The 15,599-nt window shown below is 33.9% G+C and overlaps 1 protein-coding gene across 3 annotated transcripts; it reads left to right on the forward strand.

Moving 5' to 3' along the window:
• Positions 1 to 12,893, forward strand: LOC147390559 (Leucine-rich repeat transmembrane protein kinase). 3 transcript variants are annotated; one of them, XM_086458629.1, is made up of 24 exons: positions 2 to 280; positions 482 to 662; positions 3,194 to 3,265; positions 3,406 to 3,474; positions 3,564 to 3,635; positions 3,726 to 3,797; positions 4,230 to 4,301; positions 4,395 to 4,466; positions 4,570 to 4,641; positions 5,173 to 5,244; positions 5,361 to 5,432; positions 5,871 to 5,942; positions 6,271 to 6,336; positions 7,398 to 7,463; positions 7,576 to 7,611; positions 7,783 to 7,823; positions 8,703 to 9,082; positions 9,170 to 9,362; positions 9,925 to 10,071; positions 10,265 to 10,383; positions 10,482 to 10,692; positions 10,800 to 11,037; positions 12,059 to 12,209; positions 12,308 to 12,893. In XM_086458629.1, exons 1-24 carry the CDS (start codon positions 187 to 189, stop codon positions 12,701 to 12,703), a joined length of 3,036 nt encoding a protein of 1,011 aa, XP_086314755.1. In that variant the 5' UTR covers positions 2 to 186; the 3' UTR covers positions 12,704 to 12,893. The 3 variants fall into 3 exon arrangements, with proteins under 3 accessions (XP_086314756.1, XP_086314755.1, XP_086314754.1); XM_086458628.1 differs by having other exon boundaries at positions 3 to 280; positions 7,780 to 7,823; XM_086458630.1 differs by lacking the exon at positions 5,871 to 5,942 and having other exon boundaries at positions 1 to 280; positions 7,780 to 7,823.
• The last annotated feature ends 2,706 nt before the right edge of the window (positions 12,894 to 15,599 follow it).

Here is a 15,599-nt window from a genome sequence, read left to right on the forward strand (position 1 = left end):
TCTTACTTTCTTCTCCTCGATCTCTTTCATTCTACAACAAATCTCTCTCTCCCCAACCCATTTCGAAAAACCCACATTCAGAATCCAACGTCCAGATTTAGATCATCGGAATTCTCTCCAGTCTATGATAGAGTTCGAAATCTAACAATCCAGAACCAAAAGGCGTCACACCTCTGGAAGTTAACTATGTTTGTTAGACGATTTTCCTTCGTTTGGATCTTTGGGTTCAGTTACTTGGTATCATTTATACTCGGAGCAACTCTTCTTCCTGATAATGAAGGTAAGACAATCAAAGTTTTCTGAAATTAATTATTTTACCAAAATCTCCTCACAAATTACCAACTCTTCTCTATATATGTATGTAGACTGTAGAGGGTTATAATATTACAGTGTCTGGAATACCCATACCCCCAGTGATTAATATTTTATAGAATAGAGAAATCAGGGGCATTATAGTCTTTTTCTTTAATTTGTTTTACAGTGGAGGCTTTAAGAGAGATAGCGAAGACGTTGGGGAAGACAAACTGGAACTTCAGTGTGGATCCATGTGGAGGAGAGCAAGGATGGGCCACGTTGAATCCTCTCAAAGGATCAGAGAATGCCGTTACCTGCAACTGCTCCTTAGCCAACACTAACACCACCATCTGCCACGTCATCAGCATGTACGTTCCTCTCCCTCACGCTCTTTCCCCTCTCTTTCGTTTTGTTTTTAAAAAAGAATAAAAATTCGTAGTGGTTGAGAGAAAACTTTCATACTTTTGACCCTATTAAAGGGTATCCTACTATCTACTTCAAATGGTACCTTGTGGAATAATATTTTGGATCCATTGATCATTTTGATTGTTTGGCTGGCCCAGACGACCTCTTATTTAGATTCATAGTTTTAACATTAATAATGAAGACCTACCTCACGTAGGACATCCTAACCTTAAAGTGTATGGGAGTTGTAGATGTTTTCATCGAAGATACAATTGAAAAAGCTTTTATTATTTTTATCCACTTTCATGTCAAGATGTGTTATATGAAATACAATCTTGAAGTCATTGCAATATGATTCATTTAAAATTGATAAAGTCAAGAGTCAAGACTTGATTGAATTTTCTAATGACTCGATCGTAGAACCTGATGGAACTAACTAGTTATGGGTGTCAATGGGCACATAACTGAATTTGTATTCAAATAATGGAATATTATTTAAAAAAATTGATTATTGAATTTAAATTTGAATAATTTATGATATTCAAAAGCCCTTATATGGAGAACTTAGATCATTTGTCTTGTGTATCCCAAGGTAAATTATCACGACTCAATTTATTTTAAATAATTGAATGTCCAATTCAATAAGAGAAAGATCAAAAGATTTGTTAATCATGTAAGATTATAAAATGGAGTTAGTTGGGTTAGAAATTGCGCAAAGTTGTTTGGTTATGTATGTCGTTTTTATGATGAACAAAATAATAATTTTTATAGTTTTTGAAATATTAAGAATTATTTTTATATATTAAAAAATTAATATATTCTTACGTGGCTCTTTGAGTCAACCCACGAATTTTCATCTTGACCTAGTTTTCGAGTTCTAAAACTGTGATTCATGTATCCCTGAAATCCGAGGGAGCACACCAGTCTGGATTCTGGACATAACGTTACGATTGTATTAAATATTGACTTTTATTTGATTAATTTAGCTCTGTTCACATTGTCGTTTATTTTTCAAACAAGCAACTTGGAATTAATATTTCAGTGATGGGTCGACTTTTGTACAAGTCTTTGTCATTTAGTGATGACAGACAGAGCTACTATAAAACAAATTATAATTGCTTGAGCAAATCTATGCAAGAAGCCCAATAAAAAATTCAAATTACAGATAGATCCTAACCAGTAAGTTGACTTTTAAATTTTTTTGTATATTTATTTTCGATTACGAAATCTTAGAAGATCGATTGATAGATGAAGGATTTGTAATTCAATATGGACTTGATCTCATAAGGAAAGGTTCAATACACCCATCAGACCAACCATCTTTCACTATTAGGGACGCAATCCAATAACCTATTTGAGATACATTTGAATTTAATTTTTTATTTAGATTCATATAATATATATTATTTTTATGTATAAAGAAGATGAATTATGACCCGCGCAAAAATATTATAATTGGAATAGAATCAAAATGAATCTAGAATAATACATATACTATTAGACCAAGTCGAACTTAAAATTAATATATCCAATGACATCCGAGTTCACTAAGAATGTAATGAATTTGATACCTAGTACGAGCAACACTTACTCTAGACCACCTGTGAGAGTGTAATCCTCACTTACCTGATGTGTGTGATGTGTGCGCGTTGCATGTGCTTGGGGGAAGGGACCCACACGTTTTGGCCCAACCTCTAACTTTAGCTCTTTCGATTCCAATGGTTAGACATAAGTTCAGATACCCTCGTCATAAGAAAAAATAATGCATCAAGCTCAAAATTATATGATATTTTTGAGTATAGTTATAATAATCACTAGCGTTTGCTATTTTACATTGTAATAAGTTCTTCAAGAATTGTGATTCCTCAATTGGACATTTGGTATAACTGGGCATAGATATTGAATTTTGGGGTGTAAATGTTTTTGTCGATTGTTTGACAAAATCAAATTTTGCATGGTAAATTCTGTGTGAATAAGTGAAATATATTGTTTGAGACATGAAGGGAGATAACATAAAATGAGTGTAGTTTGGGAATCAAAAAATACAATCAAAATTGTAAAATAATTTCTTTTGATGATTTGAAGTTGGATAAATATTGAATATTTTCTTATAATATTCAACGATTTTATGGGGGTAATTTGGAAATCATCATAAAGGTGTGGGACAAAACTGTAACGAAAAAAGAAAGAGAGTTTCCATTACCACACCAACTTTTGCTAATGCCACCCTAATATGTGTGCTAATTTATTGGAGTGGCAATAGAGTCTCTCATACAGATGAAAGTCCGAGCCACTTTTGATTCCATTTCCAGCTTCTAGTTTTAATACGAATCTAAAGTCGAAACAACTTTTCAAGTCCAAAAAACATGGTTTTCCTTTCCAACTTCAGGGTTTTTTTTTTTTTTTTTAATTTATCAAAAATTCCGGATCGTTTCTGTAATTTTGCATTTTACAGGACCACATTCACAAATATTATTTCTCTTTTGGTTGGCAGAGTGCTCAAAACTCAGAATCTACCAGGTGTGCTCCCACCAGAGCTGGTCAAGCTTCCCTACCTGCAAGAAATGTAAGAACACTTCTTTACTCCCCTGGCGCACTTTTGCCTTTCCCTGCGTTAATTCCTTAAAATACGCATTTATTCAAACATGAAAAAACTTCTTCATTAAGTAACTAAATAACTGTAACCCATTTTCAAATTCTTCACAGTGATCTCACCCGCAACTACCTTAACGGTACAATACCTCCAGAATGGGGTTCAATGCAATTGGTGAATATGTAAGCTCTCCCATTATCTTACACCCATGGTTTACTTTAGCAAATCAATGCTTTTGTTTTCTAAAATTAACATAAATGTATCACTGCAGCTCCCTTGTAGGAAATCGATTATCGGGTCCAATTCCTATAGAAATTGGAAACATTAGCACTCTCAGAAATCTGTGAGTTCTGATTTTATATTTATATTTTTCTCCATTTTGATATATTGAAGTGTCTAAAAATTTCGTCTAAGCTGGAATTTAAACTTTCAGGACCTTGGAGTACAACAATTTGTCGGGAGTTCTTCCTCGAGAACTGGGAAATCTGGTTGGCATAGAAAGAATGTAAGGCCTTTCAGCCCTTTTACATTACTTATAGGATGTTTTGGATTCTGGGTATTTCTCGAATTGTCGGATTTTGAAGTACTTTAACTGGTCAACTTAGGAAGAATGTAAGCCTTTCAGCTTTTCTACATTATTTAGATGATTTTTCGCTTATGGGTATTTGTTGAACTGTCGTATTTTGAAGAATTTTTTGCATATTATGATTGTTCTAGCATTAGGAACAATGGTGTTTTGTTTGGTACAGATTGATTTCCTCAATATTTTATTAACTTTAATTGGTCAACATAGGAAGAATTTAGCCTTTCAACCCTTTTACATTATTCAGAGGATTTTTCACTAGTGGGTATGAATTCGTCAAATCGTCATATTTTGAAGATTTTAACATATTATGATTGTTCAAGCATTAAGTGCAATAATGTTTTGTTGATATAGATTGATTTCCTCGAACAATTTTACCGGGGAGTTACCGGAGACACTTGCCAATCTCACCAACTTGAAGGACTTGTAAGTTTTTTGTTTTCTTTTTCTTTTGTCGGTTTTATATATGAAGTTCTTTGAGTATTCAAGCTCAATATCTTATTTATTATTATTATGCAGCCGAATAAGCGATAACCATTTTACGGGAAAGATACCCAATTTCATACAAAATTGGACAAACCTTGAAAAATTGTAAGAGCTTCAATCCACTTGATTTTTTGAGTGCCTTCTTGTGTTATAAATTTCATATTTCAATTACTTCTGACTCATTATATTAAAATTTCATTAATGGCAGGGCGATACAGGCAAGTGGGTTACAAGGTCCCATTCCCTCAGGCATCTCTCTTTTGACCAAATTATCTGACATGTGAGGAACCCTCCTTATTTCTTGTTATTTTACTTACTCCATATGCAATATATCTTTTTGTTGAGTGTATATTTTCCTCCACTCTCGGGTTTGTCACACCTCATTTAATTCCCATAACCCTCTTACATTCATAGTTCTCCCACCCTCCAACAGATTCGTCTTTTGTAGTAGTTGATTGGTTAACATGGTATCAGAGCACTGGGTTCATGAAGGTCACGAGTTCAATTATTGCCACCATTATGGGTGGGGGGCAGTGTTGAGTGTATATTTACCTTCCCCCATCACCCTCTTTTATTCATAGTTCTCCCCCCTCTTCAATAGATCGGTCTTTTTGAGTAGTTGTGTTGGTTAACTTACTACACGAGAAAATGGGTAAATTCGACACCAATGTCCGTCGAATTTGACTAAATCAAAGCAAATGCAATGGACCTTGGCATCGAATTTATCCCTTTTCACGTAGTGACATTTTTCTTGTGATTTTTTTAAGTGAATCGCATTAGTACTTATGCTTGGTGGAATTTCTATATGCAGGAGAATAAGTGACCTGAATGGAACAGGAGCTGCATTTCCACCTCTTAGTAGCATGAAGAACATGAAGACTCTGTGAGTTGAATATATATATATATATCAATGGTTATAAAGTATAAATAGTTTTTTTTTTTCTTTTTTCTTTCCAGTGCTTGGTGGTCTTAAGTGACACTTATTTGATTTTATTGCAGTACACTGAGGAGTTGTAATATTATTGGAGAGATACCGGAATATGTAGGGGACATGATAAAACTGAAAAACTTGTAAGTTTCAACTTTCTATTTTAAATTGGAAGCACCTCACTTTCGCTTATTTGTAAAAATAATGGATTAATTAGCCTTGTTTGGTCACTTAATGCATTGAGTCAGATTTAAATTCATTGGGTTTCAAGGAATTGATTAAGCTTTCTCTTGCTAAGAGAGGATAATTCAAAAATATGATCTGCCAATAATAATGATTTTGGGCTCTGTCCTCAAGGGACCTCAGCTTCATCAGTTGATTTGTGATTAGTTTCTATTATGTTTCACCAACAGTTCATCAGAATTCTCTCTATTTGTAGTATTTCAATGAGTTTCTTTGATATCTTTTGCTATAAGTGATAATGCATGATAAAAACATTGAGGAAGTTACTTGGTTGCAAAACACATTCTTTTGGATGCAACCTTTTCCTTATCCCTTTTATATTTTTGTATTTTTTGCAGGGACCTCAGCTTTAACAAGCTAACAGGACAAATTCCAAACACCTTTACTAGTTTGTCGAAAACGGATTTCATGTAACTATTTTGATAATATCTTTAGTTTTTCTCATAAAAAGTGGTAGTGACCAAGGTTTAAAATCTCGTCTTGAGGCAATGTCTTGGTCTAGAGGAAAATTGAGACTTTCTCGATCGAGACATTCCAAAGCATGTTGAGACAATCCAAAACATTCAATGTTTTGGTTCAATTTTTCATTCCTTTCTTGGCTAAAACTGGAATGTCTCGGACCAAACATTCTGAGATGGTACGAAGCTTTAAACCATGGTAGTGCCGGTGTTTATAATACTTGTACAATATAGACAACTGGTCAATAAAAAAGAACTAATGAGATGGACTTGATTATAGATACTTGAGTGGCAATCTGCTGACTGGACCTATACCTGATTGGATGTTGAAGAAAGGAGATAACATGTAAGTTTTTCTCTTCTGGAAGTTTAACTTTCATCTTATCATTTTTGTTTGTAAGGAGGGCTCAATCTTGTTTATTTAAAGCAAACAAGCTGTTAAAATCTCATATTTTTAATTGCTCAATCTTATTTTTTAAAGTAAAAATAAAGAAATAACTTTCTCACCATCTCATTTACAAACCGATTATATAAATAATCACCACCCAACTTATATTTTTCCTCATTTACAAAGTTTTTGCATTGCCTTTTTTGGTCCTTTTTGAAGAGTTCTACTTTTATTTTTATTTTTCCACCAAGTCTTGGCCCATAACTAACCTCTTTTCTCTAAAAATCCCTTGAAAATCATCACTCCACTACCAAGTATTTTTTTTGATTGATTTATTTAATTTACTTCGTATTTCCTTGAATTTCTTTTTCAGTTCTTCGAATGAAATTTATAATTAATTGAAAATTTCGTACTCAACCTATGTCTACAATTCATTTGTGTTATCATGCTCACTTTGTGGAAACTATTTACACTCCAAGCAGAAACGGATATCAGGAGAGAATTCTGTCATTTGTGTTGAAGGCCTAGTTTTTCCCTTGAAATCTACAAAAGAAACTTTTATCTTCTATTTTTAGTCAAACTACCATAACTCAACGTTCTCGTAGATTATCCACTAGTATAAAAATTGCTTCCTTGTTTCTCCATGAGCAATTTCCCATGTAATGTGCAGTTTTCAATTGGGAGGAAACAACACTTGTGATCTTACATTTGTTACGATTCTACAAATTGATCATTCTGAACTAAAATCATGCTTTTAAGTGTCAAAATCACAATATATAAAATATCCTGACCCCCAAGAGTTACATATAAGTATATATAAAAAAATAAAGGGATGATGCCCATGATGTGTACGTGTGGGATGAACCAAATTCTCACAGAATTTTTATTTTTATTATTAATTATAAGGAATGCATGCATGTTTTTCAGTACACACCATTGAATACTAAATTGGACTTCAAATTACTTAATGTTAGCTAAGTCGAGAAGATGACTTTTTGTATAACAATGTTGGCATACAGTGATCTTTCCTACAACAACTTCTCGGTAGGAAACTCGGGGGCAGTTGGTTGTCAAACACGGAATGTGTAAGAATACTCCTTTAAATTTTGGCTTCTTTGTAGTTTCTATCTTCATATGGTTAATTATCTTCTTTTTAATTCGATACTTTTTTTTTTTACTTTGGATTATTTTCTTCAGAAACTTATTTGGAAGTTCTTCATTGGGGAACAACTCGTAAGTCACTAATACATCTTTTTATTGTGACATTTCATCATAATAAATTTCTTAGATTATCAAAACTGTTTATGAAAATCATCTTTAGTTCATTTCTTTGTTATATATAAGCATATGCAATCTAATCTCGTAATGCTGACATGCTTTTGACCTTTTATATTGATCAAGAAGTGGAGTGGTTCCATGCTTGAGGAGCTTTCGTTGTCCACGAAGTAAGCCTGTGTTTTTTTTTTCTAAATTTCTTTTTTGGGGATTCACATTTGTTTGGAGATTAGTTTCTATTTTTCCTTCAGTTATATTATAAATGTCATCCGTTTATATTATTAACGTGTAGTGGTTCCTGTATTTTCTCTCCTATCAAAAAAGCAAATTAGCTTCTCTTGATAAAAAAAAATTCCTTAAATTTTTTCAAAAGCTTATAGCTTTTAATCCACAAGTCAGCTTGTAGTAAAAGTAAATACGTTCGAGGGCTCATATTAAGATCTTTTAAACATATTCATTATTAAAACTATTTCTATGTAGCCATAATATATATATATATATATATATATATATATATTGTTGAGTTTAGTCCCACATCAGACACAAATTGCCTTGTTTCTCTCCTTATAAGCCCCTGGGCCTCTCCGCTCATTGCCAATTGGTTTTGAGTTGGACCCCCAAATTTATCATGGTATCCCTTTCTCTCCTCCATGTCACCCAGTTCATATCTCCATGTGCTTTGGCCTAGTCCGGCCCACACGTGTGGGGCGTGTTGAGTTTAGTCCCACATCGGACACAAATTGCCTTGTCTCTCTCCTTATAAGCTCCTAGGCCTCTCCACTCATTGCCAATTGGTTTTGAGTTGGACCCCCAAATTTATCATATATATATATAAGTTACCCATTAAGTATTTCTTCCTTTTCTTACAAGCACCTATTAAGCATTTCGTGCAATTGATTGACAATTTATTCATAAAAAACACCTTAAGCACGTTTTCCTCCTGGTTCCTAAATAGAAAAGAAATTAAAACTGAAAGAAAGGGAAAAATCTAACTTTGTAATAAGGCTTATAACCACTGAGCATTAATCTATAAGAACTTTTGGTTCCAGACTGGTATTCGTTACATATAAACTGCGGTGGAAGAGAAGTTACTATCAATGGAAATACTACATACCAAGACGATATAGACTCAGCTGGTGCTTCAAAGTTTGTCCAAAGTAGATATAACTGGGCATTAAGTACCACGGGAAACTTCATGGACAATGACAATGATGTGGACCTCTACACAACAACAAATATATCCAGACTCACGATGAACAACTACCAATTATACATGACAGCACGCATTTCTCCCATCTCTCTCACATATTATGGATTCTGTCTACTAAAGGGAAACTATACCGTGAATCTTCACTTTGCGGAGATAATGTTTACAAATGATACAACATATAGTAGCCTTGGAAGACGTATATTTGACATTTACATTCAGGTATGTTAAAGCAGAACTACGAATATATGCTTTTATTATTAGCATATAAATTAAATGTCAGAGTTAACTAGATTAATTTTATTGCAGGGAAATTTAGTACTGAAGGATTTCAATATTGAGGATGAAGCGGGTGGTGTTGATAAGGTAGTCATAAAAACATTTAAAGCGGTTGTGATGAGCACTTTAGAGATTCGCTTATATTGGGCTGGGAAGGGAACAACTGGGATCCCTGTTAGAGGAACCTATGGTCCTCTTATATCAGCAATTTCTGTGAACCCTGGTGAGTTACCCCGGATACATGTAGTATACCTTGAATTTTCCTTTATTTTACTGTACAATACTTTTTCTATTTTTACATGAACAAAACACTTTGTAAATATATCCCACTTTTTAGTCTATTTAAAGGAGTATTTCACTCGCTGTATTTGTTCCCATTTCTCTGACCGACTTTCACCTTATTTTTTAATGTTGAAGCTGAATTATACCCATGTTTCAAAATTTTGTGCCATTTCCGAATGTTTCAGCTGAACATTCCAGTTTCAGCAAAAATATCACGAAATGTTGATCTCGAGACATTCAATTTTTAAAACAAAGTTATTAGCAATACTCATTTGTTTCGGATAAATTTTTTTATTGGCTGCTGATTTAAACTAATGGAATTATGTTTTTGTTGCTGATTTCCTTAATTTTCAAATCGTTTATTTAAGTCAGCTAAATGAATCTGACTTGTGAGAATTTTTGTTTTACTGACTCTGCCTGGTTCTATTAATAATTCTTTTACTAAATCACCTTAGAAATCTCATCTGCTATGCATTTATGTTTAATAATGTGTTATTGTGCAGATTTTGTACCTCCTTCGGAAGGTGGGAAGAAGATATCTGCAGGTGCCGTGGTTGGAATTGTGGTTTCGGTGTTATTTGCTATCTTCTTGACTATTGGTATTCTCTGGTGGAAAGGATGTCTGGGTCGAAAAAACACGATTCACGAAGGTGGGAGCTCTCCCAAATCATCATTTATATCCTCCTAAAAAAGCCAATAAGGAAGAACTTGTACACTTTTAGAAAACTATTGTGACTTAAACATTTTGACCTCATGAATGTGGATTCACTGTGTGAAGAATGAAGTATAGAATGCAAGAATTTGATGATGAACGTCACTTCTAACATTTCTCTTTTTGAACAGATTTGAGAGGTCTAGACTTACAAACTGGTTCCTTCAGCTTAAGACAAATTAAAGCTGCCACGAACAACTTTGATCCTGAAAACAAGATTGGTGAAGGAGGTTTTGGGCCTGTTTACAAGGTACTCCACATAGGAATCATTTGTCTTGATCCATCATATTTTCTTTTTAATCTAATTGTATCCATTTCATCCATATTTTGGGTTATTATCGAATGCAGGGCCATCTATCAGATGGTACTATAATTGCGGTTAAACAACTTTCTTCCAAATCAAAGCAAGGAAACCGTGAATTTGTTAATGAAATTGGAATGATTTCTGCTTTGCAACATCCTAATCTTGTAAAACTTTATGGATGTTGTATAGAAGGAAATCAATTGTTGCTAGTATATGAGTACATGGAAAATAACAGCCTAGCCCGGGCTTTGTTTGGTATGTACACACTACCATTTCCCACATTACATTTGTTTCTAGTTGTGAGATTGGTATTTCTTTCAAATTTTTATTTGTAAATTTTGTCGATTTTTTATGATCTAAAGGTCCAGAAGAATGTCGATTGAAATTGGATTGGCCGACCAGGCAGAAGATTTGTGTTGGTATAGCAAGAGGTCTTGCTTATCTCCATGAAGAATCAAGACTTAAGATTGTTCATAGAGACATCAAGGCTACCAATGTACTGCTCGATAAGAATCTTGACTCTAAGATATCTGACTTTGGTTTGGCCAAACTTGATGAAGAGGAGAACACCCATATCAGCACTCGAATCGCTGGAACTTAGTGAGTCACCATACTTTGAATTGCTTCAAATAAATTTGTTCTTATGTCTAGCATTTATTTTCGTTCTTCTTACCTTAAAGACACTTTTAATAAAATTTTAAATAATTATGTTCCATCTAAAGAGGGAAGATTTTTTCTCCTTTTTCAGATTCATGAACATCAATCCATTGTGGAAAACTATAATTGATCTTTCAACTGCAGCTAGTATATATAGATATGTTATGTGTTCATGATTTAAAGTATCGTATCGTTTCAGAATGTATTGGCCAATATATATCATTATTTGAACATTACAAGACAAAAAATGCTCTGTTATGTGCCAGTTTGCCTCAAAATATTTTGATTTGTTCCAGTTTGTTTTGGTGGAAAGACCTGAGACAAACCAAAACATAATGAAACCAAACAAAAAATAAAAAATGAGAGGACAAGTTAGAATATATGGTTCCCCTCTACTTTTGATGGATATTTGAGATCCCCCGTGTTTTCAAACTGATGACAATATCCCTTGACCTGGGTCTTTTCTAAAACGCTAATTAAAATGACCTAAATATCTTTATTCTTCAACCTCTAGGATAAAATATTTTATCCTCATCTTTAACCTTGTGAATCTATTTCCTTCAACCTTTAAACCTTAAGACCAAAACAGGATTTTGGGAGAAAATAGGGGATTTATAGATGCGTATCCGCATGACAAAGTATGATATATTTGACAAAAATAATTGAAAGTCATTTTATTACCTAAAATACATATTTTTTTATTTGTTTATAATTATCACTAAAATGCTGAATTTTTTTTTTTGTTTTGATGTTTCGAACAATTTCAGATGTTTTGTTTTGTTTCAGTGAATGTTTTAAGTTTTTTTTTCCCTTGACTAAAACACTTCCCCGAGATAAAATTTTAAACCTTGAATTTGTCTTCGATAAGGATATAAGTAAATGGACCTGCCATGGCTATCACTGTTAGGCCTGGAACTAATGCATGGCAAATGTAATACGTGATAATCTTGATTTTCTTTTTCAGTGGATATATGGCACCAGAGTATGCATTGAGAGGTTACCTCACAGACAAAGCAGATGTCTACAGTTTCGGAGTTGTCGCCTTGGAAATTGTCAGCGGGAGGAACAATACAAGTTACAGACCAAAGGAAGACTGTGTTTATCTCCTCGATTGGGTAATTTATGTCTCACATGATATCATATTCTACCATTTTTTTGGTTTTTGCTATCATGTCATGCAATTCTTTTACCACTTTTTTTCTTTCTTTCTTAGGCAATGGTTTTACAAGAGAAAGGAAGTTTAATGGAGTTGGTGGATCCAAAGTTGGGATCAGAATTCAACAAAGAAGAGGTTATGGGGATGCTTAATATCTCTCTCCTTTGTACTAATGCATCTCCAACACTTAGGCCTACAATGTCTGCAGTAGTGAGCATGCTCGAAGGTAGAAGTATCGTTCAAGAGTTTGTTTCGGATCCAAATATCTCCAACAATGATTTGAAGTTTAAGGCCAGTAGGAACCATCGTCAACATAGCCAAGATCAAAGCATTTCTGATAGCCAGACCCATAGTATGTCGATAGATGGACCGTGGACTGGGTCTTCAACATCTGTGTCCGATCTCTACCCAATCAATCCGGATTCCCAGTATTGGAATACTAGAGGGGAGTAATTTTGTACTATTTTGATTGTTTTTTTGTTTTCTTGCATCTTAGACATATACATATGGTCCTATTTTGTTTTTTCGCTGTGATGGTTGTCTGTTGAATGTAAAATTGTTTTGTAAATTACTGCAAAATACTTCTCAGAATGTATGATTATGGAAGCAAAGCTTTTATTTGAATAAATTGAGGTTGGGTGCTTGTTGGCTTGCACATTTTGATCTCTTTGTGGAGTTTATACTTGGCTCAAGGGGATATAGCTCGAAACTATTATCAAAACCAGTATAGGTCTGTAGAAGGAATTATTATTCCAAAAAATATGGGTTGTATTGCACAAGATAGTCTAATCAGGCCTACTAATTAATATTGGCATTATCATTTAGTGAGTTAAGAAGCTGAAAATTTTCAGGTAAACCAATGGAATTACAAAAGGATTAATAATTCCATAACAATATCCATGTATTTTAATAGGGCGGACAATGCTCAGCAGCATGTGAACCACCTTTCACTGCAAGCGTAAAGTTTATTGGTTGAAATGGTTCTGGCATCCTTAATTTCTAAGGTCATTAGGGAGGAAGAGATGAGAGTTTAAAGTGTTAAGAAAACAGGTGCAATCGAAACAAGAAAATGAATCGAAAAACAAAGACAAAATGCTAAGAAACGCAGATTTTTCTTGGTTCCCTCAAGATTGAGGTATGTCCACTGATTACACTGATTACACTATGAAAAGAAAACTCCAATTACATATTACAACCTTTCACCAAAAAAGAGAAATATAAATACCCTAGGAAACCTAACTAGGGTTTTACATAATATTAGTGAAATTACGAAAATACCCTTGGAAAAATTTCTTGTTGGCCACTATGAAGAGAAAACTTGACTGACGTGAAGGCATGACTTGATTTACAGTACCTCCTTGTTGACGAAATACTATCAGGCTCCACAAACCACAACATAAAGTTGGTAGAGAAAATTGCATTCGACTACTGGAGGTTACATGGAGTGGGAACTCATCACTAATATCTCAATTGCCCTAAATATGCTATGTCAATAACCCTATTTGGGAATATTTGGGGGTCGGCCATTCTTGGAATTAAGTCTAAGAAGAAATTTGAATGATTGAAAGATGCAATTGATTGCTTCATCAATGAAATGTATATCTGTCCTCAGATTGTCATCCAAGACGGAAGACAGAATGGTTCGGCTTAAAGGATGGGATGGGGGATTCTCAGTACTATCCTTTCATTGGGGTCTAGAGTTCTGTCCATAATGGCATTGTTTGCTTAATAATCTGCCTCTTTGAAAGAAAAAAAAAACAATACTATTGTTGATAAACTTATTGCTCGTAGATGAACTGCGTTATATACCAAGCGAATGGAGAAAATTCCAACCATCTTATATTATGCCTCACTGACTAGTAGCATTCTTGATTTCGCCTCACCTAGTTGTAGCCTTTAATATAGCTTGGCCCCTTCCTAGTTTGATCAAGGTTCTACAAAAGTTGGTCCTGTAATGCCAATAATGCTAGATTCCTATTTCACACCCACCCACCCACCCACCCACCCACCCACACTATTACAAACATGGCCCAACTAGGTCAGTAGTGCCATGGTACGTAGTTTAAAAATGATTCCTGACCTCAAATCAGTGGTCCATAAAGCACCAATGCGCTGTGGTGCATAGCAATGACAGAGACCACAGCAAGGCCAATACCCACCATTATAATTGCAATAAGTAGTGCCAATATACCACAATGAGAACAAATGAGCCATGAGAGCATGACGAAGTAAGTGGGATTTTGTTTGGTGCTTCACAAGTTATGCGATATGGCTGATGGTCTTTATGAAATTTCTCCAATCCACAAGACCACAATCTTGGGATACAAAAATACTCGAAGAGTGAACATTTAAACAAAAAAGGATAATCAAGAAATCAATCACAATACAAGAATTTGCGTGAAAACCCGTAAATCAGGGAATACCACGAAACCACATTGACATCACTATGTTCAGAAGGTTACAATAAGAGAATTACAATAAATTTTTTAGTAGAAAATGATGATAAATTCCTCTAACAAATTAGGGCTAATATATTAATTACTATCACAAATTAATATACAAAACTTCCCTTAGGGGTTGTGACTTGATTAATAGTGAATCATTTCTCTATAGACCAAACACAACATAACAGGTCTCATGTTAGTTACATATCGCCCTCACAGAGGCCATGAATAAGTACATCTAGCAAGCCATTAGACATGCAAGAACTCTTTTAACGTATATATTTTATTTATTGATTTAAAAAAAAAAACTTATTTGCTCAAAATATTTAGTCGTCTTTCAAAAGACTAGAATCCTCACAAGAAGGAAGCCACATATGCATGAGATAATCATGATCGATAGTAAGAATAATATGATTCGTTTGTATCATGCTCACACATTCCTATATACTGGAAATAAATTAAGATAAACTTGATGCTTGAATCAAAAGCAAGTCACATAATTTAAGTCCTTGGATTATGAGCAAGGTTGAAAGTACTACTTAGAGGTACAATTTTTTTTTTTTTTCTCTTTTCTTCTACATTCCCAATGATCATTGATATTATCTATCAATGACTACTGATTGTATGTATAATAAGACTATTTCTAATGACAAATGTCCTCGAAAGCACCGAGCAAGAATATGTAAAACGGCTTGCGTCCACAACAATGCTTGAGTGATTGTGTAAACTACATGATACTTCACTATAGAAGAATAATAATGCTTTATATTGCACGAAATTATATATATATTTAGCAGGGAGAAGAACAAAGAGAGAAAAATAAAATAAGTACAATTCTCTCAAAATAATGAAAATGACTAACATTATCTTTTCTAGTGAGAGAGATGTAATGATGTACATTCCGA

The sequence above is a fragment of the Akebia trifoliata genome, chromosome 11 (assembly GCF_017979445.1).
Source record: "Akebia trifoliata isolate Shusen 1 chromosome 11, ASM1797944v1, whole genome shotgun sequence".
Classification (NCBI taxonomy): Eukaryota; Viridiplantae; Streptophyta; class Magnoliopsida; order Ranunculales; family Lardizabalaceae; genus Akebia; species Akebia trifoliata.

Coding starts and splice junctions, on each gene's coding strand:
- LOC147390559 (XM_086458628.1), top strand. CDS start 187: ATGTTTGTTAGACGATTTTCCTTCGTTTGGATCTTTGGGTTCAGTTAC. Junction 281..481: donor TCTTCTTCCTGATAATGAAG/GTAAGACAATCA, acceptor TTTGTTTTACAG/TGGAGGCTTTAAGAGAGATA. Junction 4,467..4,569: donor TGGACAAACCTTGAAAAATT/GTAAGAGCTTCA, acceptor CATTAATGGCAG/GGCGATACAGGCAAGTGGGT.